At 38.4% G+C, this 13,798-nt stretch overlaps 6 protein-coding genes across 6 annotated transcripts; 2 read left to right on the top strand and 4 right to left on the bottom strand.

The window, feature by feature from the left end:
- Positions 1–6: 6 nt before the first annotated feature.
- On the top strand, positions 7–1,535 carry KQ657_005126 (uncharacterized protein; the record flags this gene model as incomplete). Its single annotated transcript, XM_043195769.1, has 4 exons — positions 7–29; positions 504–517; positions 655–767; positions 1,005–1,535. 4 exons carry the CDS (start codon positions 7–9, stop codon positions 1,533–1,535), a joined length of 681 nt encoding a protein of 226 aa, XP_043049474.1.
- Positions 1,536–1,578: 43 nt separating this feature from the next.
- Positions 1,579–4,921, bottom strand: TPS3 (trehalose 6-phosphate synthase/phosphatase complex subunit; the record flags this gene model as incomplete). Its single annotated transcript, XM_043195770.1, has 2 exons — positions 1,579–4,753; positions 4,899–4,921. The coding sequence occupies 2 exons, from the start codon at positions 4,919–4,921 to the stop codon at positions 1,579–1,581; spliced, it is 3,198 nt and encodes a 1,065-aa protein (XP_043049475.1).
- Positions 4,922–5,448: 527 nt separating this feature from the next.
- KQ657_005128 (uncharacterized protein) lies at positions 5,449–7,281 on the bottom strand (the record flags this gene model as incomplete). The annotated part of the gene is made up of 1 exon (XM_043195771.1): positions 5,449–7,281. One exon carries the CDS (start codon positions 7,279–7,281, stop codon positions 5,449–5,451), a length of 1,833 nt encoding a protein of 610 aa, XP_043049476.1.
- A 243-nt stretch (positions 7,282–7,524) lies between these two features.
- KQ657_005129 (ubiquitin domain-containing protein DSK2) lies at positions 7,525–8,544 on the bottom strand (the record flags this gene model as incomplete). The annotated part of the gene is made up of 1 exon (XM_043195772.1): positions 7,525–8,544. The coding sequence occupies one exon, from the start codon at positions 8,542–8,544 to the stop codon at positions 7,525–7,527; it is 1,020 nt and encodes a 339-aa protein (XP_043049477.1).
- Positions 8,545–9,136: 592 nt separating this feature from the next.
- ASH1 (DNA-binding transcription repressor) lies at positions 9,137–11,200 on the bottom strand (the record flags this gene model as incomplete). The annotated part of the gene is made up of 1 exon (XM_043195773.1): positions 9,137–11,200. One exon carries the CDS (start codon positions 11,198–11,200, stop codon positions 9,137–9,139), a length of 2,064 nt encoding a protein of 687 aa, XP_043049478.1.
- Positions 11,201–13,231: 2,031 nt separating this feature from the next.
- On the top strand, positions 13,232–13,783 carry MTR2 (Mtr2p; the record flags this gene model as incomplete). Its single annotated transcript, XM_043195774.1, has 1 exon — positions 13,232–13,783. The coding sequence occupies one exon, from the start codon at positions 13,232–13,234 to the stop codon at positions 13,781–13,783; it is 552 nt and encodes a 183-aa protein (XP_043049479.1).
- Positions 13,784–13,798: the final 15 nt, after the last annotated feature.

Below are 13,798 nucleotides of genomic sequence, written 5' to 3' on the forward strand. Positions count from 1 at the left end.
ACTCCTATGTTTGAATCTTTGGTCCAGGAGTAATTCACAACCATACACTCTAAAACATCTAGTTCTGAAAGGGCTTGAGCCCTTGTAGTTCTCAACTTCTATCCTTGTAAGGTGGCTTCACTAACTCCGGTAAAGGCCTGCATTTGTCCAACTTCAGGGTTAAGACCACTTGAATAAACACATCTAACCTTCAACTCATCGTTCCATCAAATAGTTATATTGTATTGAAGTGTGATATTATTCCATTGGATCTCACCACTGTCATGAAATTTCTTGACCTTGATATTCAGTTCAAGAACTCACGAACCTTCTTTGTGGCCTCTATTTAAGTACAAGTGTCTGTCGTCAACGCATAAATTAACATTGCCATGAGATTTGGTTCAGAGATATTGTATCCTTAGCACAGCCATCTTAGATATAAGCTTAATCGAATGAAGTTCTGTCAGCTGAATAAGTACGTATATCCTGCATTTAAATAACCCCTTAATACTTTCTTATTTAAGTAATTTTTGTCAATGTATGTTTCACAATTTGACATATCCTGTATACACTATTGTACTGTGTAAATTGAAAAATCAAATAGCAAATAAACCCACGTCTACATCTTCTTGTCATCAAATATATTACTATAAATAACTATGGACTCGTATCAAGCATCTGCGCAGTTCTCACAAATCCTTGCGTCGTTAACTCCGTCGCTCCAAAGTCTCATGACCGCAGCAAGATTCGCTTTAAAGAACGCAGCCAATGAAGACTACCTCTTCCCAGTGATACTCCATCAACTTCAAGATCCGGCAGTTGCTTTCAGTACAAAGGGGAACATATTTCAACTATTGGACGTGTTAATACACGAATCGTTCGTCATATCCCAACAGCCAAGATCCCATTATAATTATCCATACATTCAAACCATTAAACAACAACTTCCAACGATTATCTACGAAGTTCTTCAGTCCAAAGTCAATCTATATAATGCATATCTTAGTTTGCGTAACATAAGCAAGCATTTCCCGCAAACAAATGTCCAAGAACTCATGTTGAAGTATGAAACCCAGAATGAGTTGCTCACTGCTGAAGATCTAACTAATATCGAAAACGATGTACCCTTCTCAGAACAACCTCCAACTCCATCACCTCAAGATACAGAAGATCCTTTGATAAGTGCGTGGAAGATACTTGTGTGGAAAAAGAGACAGAGCAGATATGAAAGAATCAGAATACAAAAACATAGTGACGTTATCACCGGTGAGATCCAAGAAGAAGAAATGTTCAATTTGGATGATAAGCAGCTGCTTTCAAGACAACAGATCACCATGAGAATGGAAAGTGATAGAGAATCTCACAAGAGATCAAAGGAAACCTTATGGATAGTCAATAGACCTCATGAGCCAAACTATGTCACCGAAGAAGAATTTGCCCACAATTATTGGAATAAAGTGCAAAAAATGAGTTCTGAAGAATATTCAAGTCTCTTGGATGTCTTGGGAGATTTGAACAAACTGGTGAGGTCCAGTTTCAAAGATAATATAGCATAGCATAGTCCAAGGGTATATATATAAATAACAAAGTAAAAATGGTTTAGGACAGAGGAGTGGATGCTAGTACTTTCAACATGGCATTGGTGCCAGAAATATTGTACCTTGCTATTGACTTGGAATGTGACTTCGTCCTCATCACCACTGCAGTCATGGACCCAGGAATTCGATTGAGGTATTCATATATGGTCTCGTCGATATTGGTATCTCCTCCACAATAAAATACTTTATGAGAATTCTTGTAGTGTTTCAAGATAAATTCAACAGCTTTCACGTTTAATAAATGTTCTTGAATAATCACTGTATTCCTCACAAGTAATGCATGTATATTATCACCATCATCATTAGATTCCAGATGAAGTTCTTGGATATGGGCTATACAATCACCTAGAGCATCATTCCGACGCTCTTTATTTTCAACAGCTCCAGTAACGAAATTAATAGTGCAATCTTGAACCTTCATAAATGATCCGGGTAATCTCACCACTTTAGATTCGATCAAACGTTCGACAACTGGGAACCAATTCTGTAAATGTGCTTCATTGGTGATAGGAGTCCACAGTTTACTGCCTATTATCTTGACATATCCTCCATTCTCAGCAATTAGCCCAACTTTCAGACATCTACCATATAAGGTTTCCAAATCCTTCTTCTTAAGAAGGCTGAAAATATAAACATGATTCTTGGGGTTCTCTAGTACCTTGGCTAAAAAAGTATCTAAATGCTTGGGTTCTAAAGTCTTCCCAGATACAGTAGCATATGAAGAAGTCTCGGTTTCCGGTACAATCATCACTGAAGCAGGTGTTTCAAAATTGAAAAAGAATACTCGTTCTTCACGCTTGTTTGAAACGTTGTAAAACTTAAGAAATGACTCTTTATTCAATGGTTGCAAGTCAGTGGCTGATTTCAACAGATACAAATTCCATGCTTTATTTATTGTCTTCAAACAATCTGCAACCCAGACTTTCGAATCATGTTTATCAATGACTGCAAAGCAATTCAGCCACCGTTCAGCCTTTTCATCTGTACCCATCTTCAACAGATACAAAAAGAGCTCAGAAAATTTTTTAATATCCCAAGGGTTCACCATCAATGCTCCACGTCTTCCACATGAGAGTAAGGAAGATGAACCGGTGAATTCAGAAAGAATAAGAGGAGATTTCTTTTCTTCTGCACAAGTGATAAACTCATGACATGTTAAATTTAAACCTTCTCTCATTGATGATACAATAAAGCAATCAGCTTCAGCTTGCAATGCCAAATACTGATCAAACTCAATTTCCTTCTGTAAAATCACCATTGGCTGGATTGTTGAAAGATTCTTTGATTTAGCATTAATTCTCCCTGCAATTTGCATACATTCACTTTCATAATCTGGATCTGTAGGTTCCCCTAAACAAATTTGAATGAAAACTGTGTCTTCTAAATATTGCGGATTATCAGTGAGGAATCTTTCATAAGCTAAAAACTTTTGCTTTATGCCTCTTAGTTTGTCAACTTTATCTCTAGTTACAATTAATTTCTGACCACCCCATCTTTCCTTTATAGCTCTTCTCCATTCTAAAACTGATGGTGAATGGGCTTCTTCTTGTAATTGTGGAACATCAATTCCAACTGGCGTTGTATTAACCAACGTCAAATGACCTTCATAAAAGACACCTGCATCATTAATATCTGCCAACAAAAGTCTGCTAACAGTTTGAAAGAAATGTCTGACGTATTCTTCTGTTTGGAATGTAATCGAATTTGCTCCTAACATACCCTTTAACATTTCGTTTCGTTGAGCAAAAATACGGAAAACTTCTGAAGAAGGAAACGAAACATGAAAGAATAAACCGATTTTGGCATGAGGAAGCTTTTTCCTAATCATAGCTGGAACTAACATTAAATGATAGTCATGGATCCAAATAATATTCAGTGGATCCTCTGGTGCTAATGAACTATTATCTCTTTCGTAAACCTCTACTATTCTATCAGCCACCAATTGATTCATGGCTTTGTAAAACTTCCAGGAATGATCTTCGAATGCCTTTGACTTTGGATCATCCGGAATTTGGTAGTGAAGGGTCGGTGACAAAATTTGTTTACAGAAAGAATGATAATGACCATCAAATGTTGCATCATCTGGGAAAACTGGTTCACTTCTGTATTCCTCATGAAGTTTTTGTTCAATTTGCTTTTTAATTTTATCTGGAACTTCATCAGTAGGCATAGCTAAGGTACCTACCCAAGCATAATCTCCTAAAATTCCTCCATCTTGAGCTATCTTAGCTGCCTTATATAAAGATCCATTACCTTTAGCATGAGATACGATTTCCCAAGGACAAGTTTCAAAAATATTCTCTTCATTTAATAAGTTGTCTTCAATATTAGGGTTTGAAAACCCACCAAAGGGAGCCAATCTTCCTTGACAATCAAAATCATCTTCATTTAAACCTTCAAGCAAAGCCCTATGATTATTATTAGTAACGAATTCAAGTTGTTCACGACTTGGCTGACGAGTTGTTTTTTGTTGTTGTTTCATACCAGTTGAGTTTAATAATGCCAAATTGGATACAGAACCATTTAATGATCTTGATAAGCGTCTTTGATTAGATGAACCTAAAGATGCCAAACTAGTTGAAGATCTGTTGATTTTGACTGAGGTACCACCTATTTTATCCGAAGGGAATGGATATTTCTTATGATCCACTACATTTGCCTGGATCTTAAGATTGCTAACTCTTGAACGAGGTTGTACCAATTGAGGAGCATGGCCACCACCACCAGTAATAGAGGAAGATGAAGATGAAACTCCTGAATTAGTAGCAGCAGTAGTAGCAGAAGTAGCAGAAGTTGTTCCATAACCTGGTGCAGTTAATACAGCACCAGCTGAATGAGATGATAAGGCTGAGGGTCCCATTGAACCAGATGACAGATCTGAAAGTCTACTGTAAAAGAAATCCTCTACTGATGGAGACTCTGTACCCAAATTGCTGCTACTGTTGATATTTGATCCATCACCACCACTAGCAATGACTGGGGTTGATAACCTGGAACTAGGGATAATGGAGGTAGTTGATGATTTCGGTTTACCAGAGCCACCACTACCATGTCCAACACCAACAGGGACAGGAGTCAGGACCCTGGAGATCGGTTCACCTATACGTTTTATAGACTGGATGTCGTCGGCATTAGTCTTACTATCCAATTCGAAATGAACAGTATAAGGAAGGAACCTGTTAATGTTAGTATAAGAGCAACTATGTATATACATATGACATGTATAAATGTGACATGTAATATATATCATGTCATATCCAACAGTGTATAATATTACATGCCATGAATGCTTCCATTGTTAAGCTTCTATTTCATACATACAATGATGCAATAATCACAGTCATGCTTGCAATTGATAGATAGAAGAAGAGTTGGCAGCCGTAGAAGATTGTTTAATTAACTTTATGGTTGCGCTTTCAGGGTCTGTTGCGCACGTGACCACCCCAACATGTGATGGCATGGCATCGGAGTCCCATATATTATTGTTTATTGTATATAATCAGTTGATGTACGGTGGTTACTGGTAGGGGTGGTAGTGTATAATTTAAAGGGGTAGCTTAGTGGTACTGTAACGTTAGCGTGCAAGTGCTGTGCAAGTGCTGGATAAGTACTATTGTGTAATTAGTGGGTCTTACTTGATTGTATTAGTGAACTATTATTGTAAGACATTGTTGATTAAAGATTCCAAATGGGGACACAAAGTGTATAGTCTAGAGCTTTAGTTTGGATAACCTTGAATTGCATTCCGTACATTAGACAGGAGGGTCGTGTCCAATCGCATTATATACAAAAGGGTAGCTCTACAGGTTAGCTGTACAGTAGGATAGTGTAGCTTGGTACGTGTGTTCTGTCTATGGCCTCTCTTCTGTGTCTATACATCTTCCATATCCACATCAGAATCAGAATCCAGCTGTAATCCACCTTCTGGAGCCATCATATTGGGATGGCCGTCTGTCTGTGAATGCTCAAACATGGCATTTTCAAGCTCAGCTTCAAGAAAGTCATCTTCATCAGAATCTTGTGGATTCAAAATGCTAACAGTTTTGAATCCAATTTGATTTTCCAAATTGTTTGATTTTATTTCATTTGAATCATTGAATTCCTCGTTCTGGTCCAATTCTTGATCTATTTCCGCCTTTAATGGTTGTTGTTCATAATCGTGTTTATCTCCATCTTCATGTTCATCTTTGTGTAGTATATGATCGTGTCTACCTTGAAGTTCATGTTGTTCATGTTCATGTTGTTCATGTTCATCTTGCTCATGTTCATCTTGCTCATGTTCATCTTGCTCATGTTGTTCTTCATCTCTGGTGTCACCGTCGTGTCCAAATCCAAACGTTGGAAAGGCTTGATTATCAAATACATTCTCCGTTTCAGAATCTGATGAAGTATCGTTATCTCCATGAAATGTAAATCCAAATTGTACCTTCTCTCGTTCAAGCTCTCTTTCTCTTTCCTTCTTGGCTCTCCCTGCTAGGATCTCTTCTATAGTTTGCTTCTTTTTAAGTTCAGCTTTTCGAATTGAATTAATAGCTGTTATGAACCCCTGTTGCAAGTAAACCCGGAACTCAGTCTTGATCTTGTCGTCTGCTGGCTGCTCAGCATACGGAGAAAAATACTTTTCAGCTTTTATGAAAACATTACTCTTTCTTTTGTTTAAACTTTCTTCAATTCTTGCTTCTCTTTCTCGCCTGAGATTTAATCTCTTTTTTGCATATTCCACCACGTCAAAAGCATTATCCACTTTGGCAGTGGTCTGAGTCTCTGTAACCACCGTAACAGATTCAGGTACAGTGGCTCCCGGTACAGTGGCCCCATTAAGAGCTTCAACTATTTTAGGTGTCTCAACCTCTTTGACTGGCTCAACCTCTTTGATAGGCTCAACCTCTTTGACTGGCTCAGCCTCTTTGATAGACCCATCCTTCTTAATCTCCTTAACTAACTCTACTTCATGAATAGGGGACTCCACATCAGTATTCATTTTAGTTTCTGAATCACTCATGATATTATCACGCTCTTCATCTTCACTGGATTTATCTATATCTGAATCTTCAACAATTTCTGCTAATTCTGCCTCAAACTTCTCCTTCCATCGTATTTCTTCATCGTCCATAAGCACATAAAGTGAGTTCTCTTGCATTCTAGATTCGGCCACTAACTTAAGTCTCATTTCCTTCATGTCTGTAAGCATCTTCATATATTGAGGAGTGCTATGGTATGTGAAATCTGGTGGTAATTCGGGGAAATAATCAGGAATATAATGAGGTCTGGATGTCTGTTGAGGTACCAATTCAGTTATTTCATATTGTTCATTACTACTAAAAGCATGAGAAGGATCTGACTCGTCAAATTCAATATGGTCTTGTTCTAAACTTTTAGAAATGTCTGAGCAATGTTGATTGATCGTGTCAATTATCTCCGAGGATATTCGTCGTTGTAAATCCGTATGAGCATAGTAAACTTCAGATGCCTTAATTCCGTGTTCAGCTAACGTAACTTCTACATCACTAAAAGACGGCTGGGTTCTTCTTTGAAGAGCAGTAAATTTGGCTAACGTCGTTATCAACTCATGGAAATAAAGAATTCCTTGGTTACTAAGCTCGTCAAGAAACTCTTGTGAATAATGATACCCTTTGCCTTGTAGTATGGCGCCAACAACTTGTGAAAATTGGTAGTCCAATACGGAAAAATCTATTTCCGTCATATTTCCTTATGTCTTCTCGTATATTTACGACCGCTAAAGGTCGGTGTTCGTATAGTTAATTATATCAACTTTCCTTTCATGTTTTCTACGGTTTGCTTTCAGTTTTGGTATGTGCTTTTTTTCTATACACATTAGCTTGTATGTAGGAAACATGTTACACAAAACCCCGATTGGGCTCACCAACATAAAGTCATTAATATACATTCATTGATTATTATAAAAATATATGTTTAGAATATTCGTTTACGGGTTATTCAACAAATATTCAATGGCACCTTGGACACTACCACCGGTTCTTCTTAAGGCTGCGACATTCTGGTCGAAATCGTAGAATCCCATGTCGTTCAATTGACCTAATTGGGTCTCGAATCTTTCTTCTGGAGGTCTGGTATCCGCAGGAGCTGCTGGGGAAGCTGATGGGAAATCGAAGCCACCAGCTGGCGGGAATAGTGATCCAAGACTAGCAAAAGGATTAGCTTGAGCAGAACCCGCATTAGCTTGAGCACCAGAACTAGTAGTATCTTCACTAGCAGTAGTATTACCAGGGGCAGGAAACGCAGAGGCACCACCTGCACCACCTGCACCACCACCCAAAGCTCTTTGCAAAGACATCATGGATCTCATAGCTTCAGGGTTAGTCAATAATTGTCTTGCCATAGGACTCTGGAAGTATTCTCTTACTTGAGGACCCATGGCTCTTAGCTGAGGGTTCAGGTTTATCATATAATCTAACATCTGTGGGTTATCCAACATGGCATTCAAAGATTGTTGGAATTGAGGATTAGACATCATGTTTGTTATTTGATCAGGATCAGCATCGTTAAACATAGAAGCATCAAATTGGGGCAAATGGGCTCCGAATCCAGCATAACGGGCACCAGTTAAATCGGCCATAGGATTGAAGGCACCAACACCAGCAGCAATATTTGAAGGTACATTATTGTTGGTTTCTGATGTATTGGTGGTAGCAGCCCCTGTTGTGTTGCTTGCAGTTGCAGTACCTGGAGCACTAGCACTAGCAGCACTTGCATTTCTCTTAACCAAATGAATCGTGTGACCTGATTGAACCTTATAAGAAGCAATAGTCTCGGTATCCTTTAATACTTTCCCCGAGTAGATTAGCCTTTGACAATCGGACGTAACTGAAGCTGGTTCGGAAATAAGTTCCTTTAACTCCAACACCGTGATGGTGGGATCGATTTCAAAATCGTACTTGGCAGACCCAGAACCCTTGATGTGAATAGAAATCTTATCGGTAGACATTTTTGATGGTAATGGATATGGTAGATAAGAATGTTGTCACATGGCAGGTGATCGTTATATTAAGTGGCCAAAATTATCTATAAGATTTGGATCACGAATTTTGGTTACACAAACCTGATTTTGTAAGGACATATGGGTGAGCTTTTCTGGAACCTTCCATACACCAAGCGACATTTATTGACATATACATTAGTGAGTATTAATCTCTACTCGGCTTCAGATGCCATATTTATATGATCGGAAAAACTAATTAGATTCAACTTTTACGAGGTCTGGTTCATGATAATATAATTTAAACATTCTCCATTAAATGATAAAAAACTCATAGTAATAATAGTAATTCAGGCACGAAGAAGCGAAGCGAATGAAGCGACATTGGAAAAAAGTGCCAGGTAAAATAGAATAATAACCCAAATAAATAATAAAACAACAAATAAAAAAAGAAGCATCTCGTAAATAAAAACCCATTAACCCAAATATAATTATGTATAAGCTCTTCCTCTTCGAATGATAAAAGGACTCACGTACACTTTATAAAGGTACGTTTTAAAGTCGTCATTAGTTGGCTGGCTCGCTAGCATTAACCCCGAAATTACTTCTTTACTTCAACTCTCCAACCACATTCTAAGCAACCATAGCCTTCGATTCCATCTTCAAACATGGTTTTACCCTTGCTTTGCATTAAACTCCATTCACCCTTGGCAGGGATTTTACGGCAATCGTCATTAAGACACCGGGCCAGAGTCTTCTTGTACCTTAACCCACAACTGTTACACAATTGTCCCTCCTTAAGTGACCAACTGGGTCTCCAACATGGACTCTGCTCGGAGCCACACAGGATACAAACTCTTGGATGATGGTGGTGCTTAGGAGGGGACCTCATCAATGCTTCCTTTGCTTTCTTGAGCGTGGAGGAAGATGGAGGTGGGGATACAGGGACAAAACGTGTGGAAGAATTATTAGAACCAGACATGGATATGCTGGTAGCTGTAGTAGTGGATCTAGGAGTGATGGTAGGCAAAGATGGAAGTGTTTGGTGGGGAAGGTGTTGCATTGAAGGAGGTGGTGCTAAACCTTGTGTAGTAGCAGTAGGAGCTACTACCATAGGAGCCATTGGTTGTTGGATAGCAGTCGAAGACGCTTCCCTTATAGATTCATCAATTGGAATTGAAGTAGTGGCAGCTCTCAGTATAAATGATGGTAGACGTGCAAGAGATTGGTTGTTGAACAGTGACATGGAGCCAGGAGCACATATTATAGAGCTGTAACTCGCGTTACGATCATTATTGTTGGGAGATGGCATCTGTGGAGATAGTTGACTGAATGGTGGAATAGTGGAAGTAATTGGAGGAGCGACTGGCATAATATTTGAAGACACAGAAGGCAAAGTTGGAGAACTCAGAGAGTCTGGAACAGTAGCAGTTGTTGTTGCTTGTTGTTGCTGCTGGGGGTGTTGTGCTTCTTGTGTTTGTGTTGATTGTTCTCTTATAGTTTGTGGTTGAGATAACTGCACAAGAGATTGAGCAAGCTCCAAGTATTCCGGATACTTGGCCACATCAGTGAGATAAGTTTTGTTAAGATAAGTATAATTCGACTCAAAGGGGAAATTGATCTTGCGTTCTATGTTGGCATGTAACGATGGTAATGTTGGCTTGAGGATTTTGGAGCTAATTTTCGAATCAAAGCTTGGTTTACTGCTTTTGTTCAAATAATTGTATTGATTAAGGTTAAAATGTTTAGACCCTTTATTAATGGAATCCAACAACTCGTATCTCCAGTTCTCGTCGTTAGGTTTGTATGTGTCAAAGTAATCTAACGAAACCGTTGGAGTGATATGCTTTTTAGCAGAAGCTGTGGAATCACTTGATTGTTGTTGGTGTTCCAATTCCACAGCAGCTGATACTGGAGCAGTAGAAATAGAAGCAGCAGCAATCGGTACCTCAGTTTTGGAAGTTGATGTTGTTGTACTAGAAGGAATAATGGAGTTGACATCTCCGAGCACTGCTGAAAGTGAAGGTAGTTTCACTGTCTTCTTAAGGTTATCATTAGGCTGGGATGTTGTTGATTCAATGTGCATTGATTGTGCTGATGTTGTTCCCGAATGCAGCAGCAACATGTGAGTTGCAGCAGGCAGCAGACCTTCCTCAAAGAATTTCTTATGGGGAGATAAAGACCGAGATCTAAGAGATCCGGGAGAGTGCAATCTAAGTATATTATTTTTTACTCTTCCTCTTGCAGGTGGAGATAATGGGGCAGGAAGTAAAGGAGCAGTTCTGGATCTTTTGATGGTTGGAGAATCATCAAGATTACTTCCTAAGGTGTCATTGTCCGATTCTAAAAATGACCGTTTGTTACTTGAAATGAAAGATACATCTGCCGTTGTATTAGCAGAGGAAATATCACCCGTTGACATGAACGACGGAGATGCATTAAGGGAAGAATCTATACGGGACAAATCACTAGGCGATGATTGTTGATGTTGCTGATGGCGATTTGATTCACCAAGAATCATTTTGGAGTCTGAAGCAGCACGATTGGGTGAATGGATATGAGATTTGTATTGATTTAGTAATTCATTAAACGAACGAGATCTTAAGTGACCTCGCTCGAAGGAATCTAGTTGGTTATTGATCATTTTCGACAGCAATAAACTCATAGTGGGTTTAATTTGAAACCAGTATACGAATTGAGTTGAGTATCTGATAATTATGGTTGATGATCTGGTTCGATTGTCTGATGTTGTTTATCTGATGTTGTTTGTCTGATGTTAGTCTTGACTTGGTAAATAAGGGGGATTAAGTCGGGGCTGGGAACTTGTTGATTTCGAGTTCAAAATCAAAAAAAAAAAAAATAAAACTAAATTGTGTATCGAATAATAACAAGCAGACGGGGTGTGGTGAAAAATAAACTTGTACCAAAACCTAATTGATCGACACAAAATAGTTGAATCAATGGGGATTAGGGAGAGGGAGAAGTAAACGTACTCTCGTAATGCTGATGTAGGTAATTAATATTCTGGATTGGGAATGGATTTGCAGGATTAAGGCTGGCTTAGTACGTCTTGGTGTGCACCAAGGGCTAATGCAAAGGAAATAATATCGGCACAGACAATGTAAAAGTGATATGCACCTGCCAAAATGAGCCAAAAATAGTTATCCCACCTCTTTGTTTAGGGCGGGTTTGTGTTTGTGTCTGCGGATGTGGTCCGGATATAGCCAATAGCGTCACCAGAGTTTAGGGATGAGTGCGGTTTTTGTTGTTGCCAGTCGCGACTTTCCCTAATTGGATAGATGAAATGTCAGATCGTTTGTTGAATGATAACGTTCGTGTATGAACCGCAAGTTCAGTTTCAGGTTGGGAGCTAACTGGATTTGGGGGGTATTACCTTAGATTCCAATATAAGTATAGTTTTAACGATGTGATACGTTATAATATGACAGGTTATAATATAATATAATATGATTGGTCAAAATATGATATGTTATAATGTGATAGGTAATGTGATAGGTTGTAATATGATGATTTAAGATGTAGTCTGTATTAACCTATAACTCTCCTCAGTTAACCTCTGAATCATTTAATTATTAAGTATCAAATCTACTGATTTGATCGAGAAGTTCCCTTATATTTAAATGATTTCAACTAACAAGCCATCAAATTATACAAGTTCCTATTGATCTCATTACTCTTGATTGGCTTCCTCTACATAGAAGAATTTATTATGACACCATGCATGTTTGTTATCATAGTTCCCAGCCATCTGTGTTTGATTGTTTATTTGTTTGATCTGTTTCTTTGTTCCCTTCGGGGAATCCCAGGTAACCAGCCTTCATCAATTGTCATCAGCCTTCTTCTATACCTAATCCAGCCTTACGTAATGGGAATATGCTACAGCTTGTTATTGTCCACAAAATCAAGTGGGCTGGCTAACATTCTTTACGAACCTGTATATACGCTACCCAAAGATATAAATGGGATCATTTGATTCCCAATTCTGATGCAATGAGCATTCATCTGGGATACTAAAACATTTACCATTTCAATTATACTTTATTCCTAATTGGGATAGTTAATGTAGATTTGAGTCTTGGTCTTACACTAAGTATATGTACAATACAACAGTACAATAATGTACTGTACACTTCAATACTGTTCAATTATTCTTCATAGATAACGTCAGCAGCTCATCATTATGACTCAACAGGTAATTCTATACTCATCAACACAAGTACGTAATCCTTCACTTATTTGGATAACCATCCTCAATTTCCTATTCAATTTCTTGGATTACTTCTTTACTACACAAGGATGCCAACACTGTTCTCAATTATTTTTAGTTTTACCTAAAAATACAACACATTTTCTTATAAATTATCTACCTCTTAAAATGAATCAATCCAGTCCTCTGTTTGAGGCTGCTACCACTGCTAACATTACAGGTATCTCTTCTAATATAACATGTCCATTTAATAATTCAACGGATTTATTCACCTTGGAGAAAGGCGTACTATTTTGAAGCAATCACGTGATATTAAATAGAGTAAATTCGTTTCATCTTGAGGAGCGACAAAGTCGGCACGCTCTTGACTGCATCACGTGACAAGAGTTTCAGTATCGCCATCACCAAAATCAGTTAACACCCAGTGGGGTTACCATCATCGTTCGTAGCTGCAAACTGACTAAACAAATGTCGGCACCAGTTCAAGACCCATCACAGCCAATAGAACCGTTTTTAAAGAAGGTGCTAGGGTCTCTAGATTCATGCTACAGATCAGCAACTACTGGGCAAGCTCAATTTACCAATGTTGAAGCGTATGCACTTCAGTTTGGCAAACAATTAAAACCTGCTAGTTCTGTGATAATAAACGGTAAGCCTGTTCTCCCATTGGCAGACACCATTAAGTTGGAGTTCCAAAAGAAATGGCTAGCGACTCCCTTGACCCAGCATCAATTGAACAGTTATGATTGTCATCTTATCCCCGGAAGTGGAGTGTTTGTAATTCAATTAAGTGGGAAGGTTAGGTTTGACGAAAGTGGTAGAACAAGACTAGGAGAAACCGCAGATATGGTATCAGAACAGACCTCTCGACCTGTTAGACCATTGTGGGGGTCATGGTTTGGGTTTGACCTCAATATGGTAGTTGATGAATTTGTACTTAGTAATGATGAGAATGAAGTCATAAATAGTTACAACTATCGAATAACATACAAGCCTCAAGATTCAGTCATTGATATATAGAATAATATATGCATA

This window comes from Scheffersomyces spartinae (assembly GCF_019049425.1).
Source record: "Scheffersomyces spartinae strain ARV_011 chromosome Unknown scaffold_9, whole genome shotgun sequence".
NCBI lineage: Eukaryota > Fungi > Ascomycota > Pichiomycetes > Serinales > Debaryomycetaceae > Lizanozyma > Lizanozyma spartinae.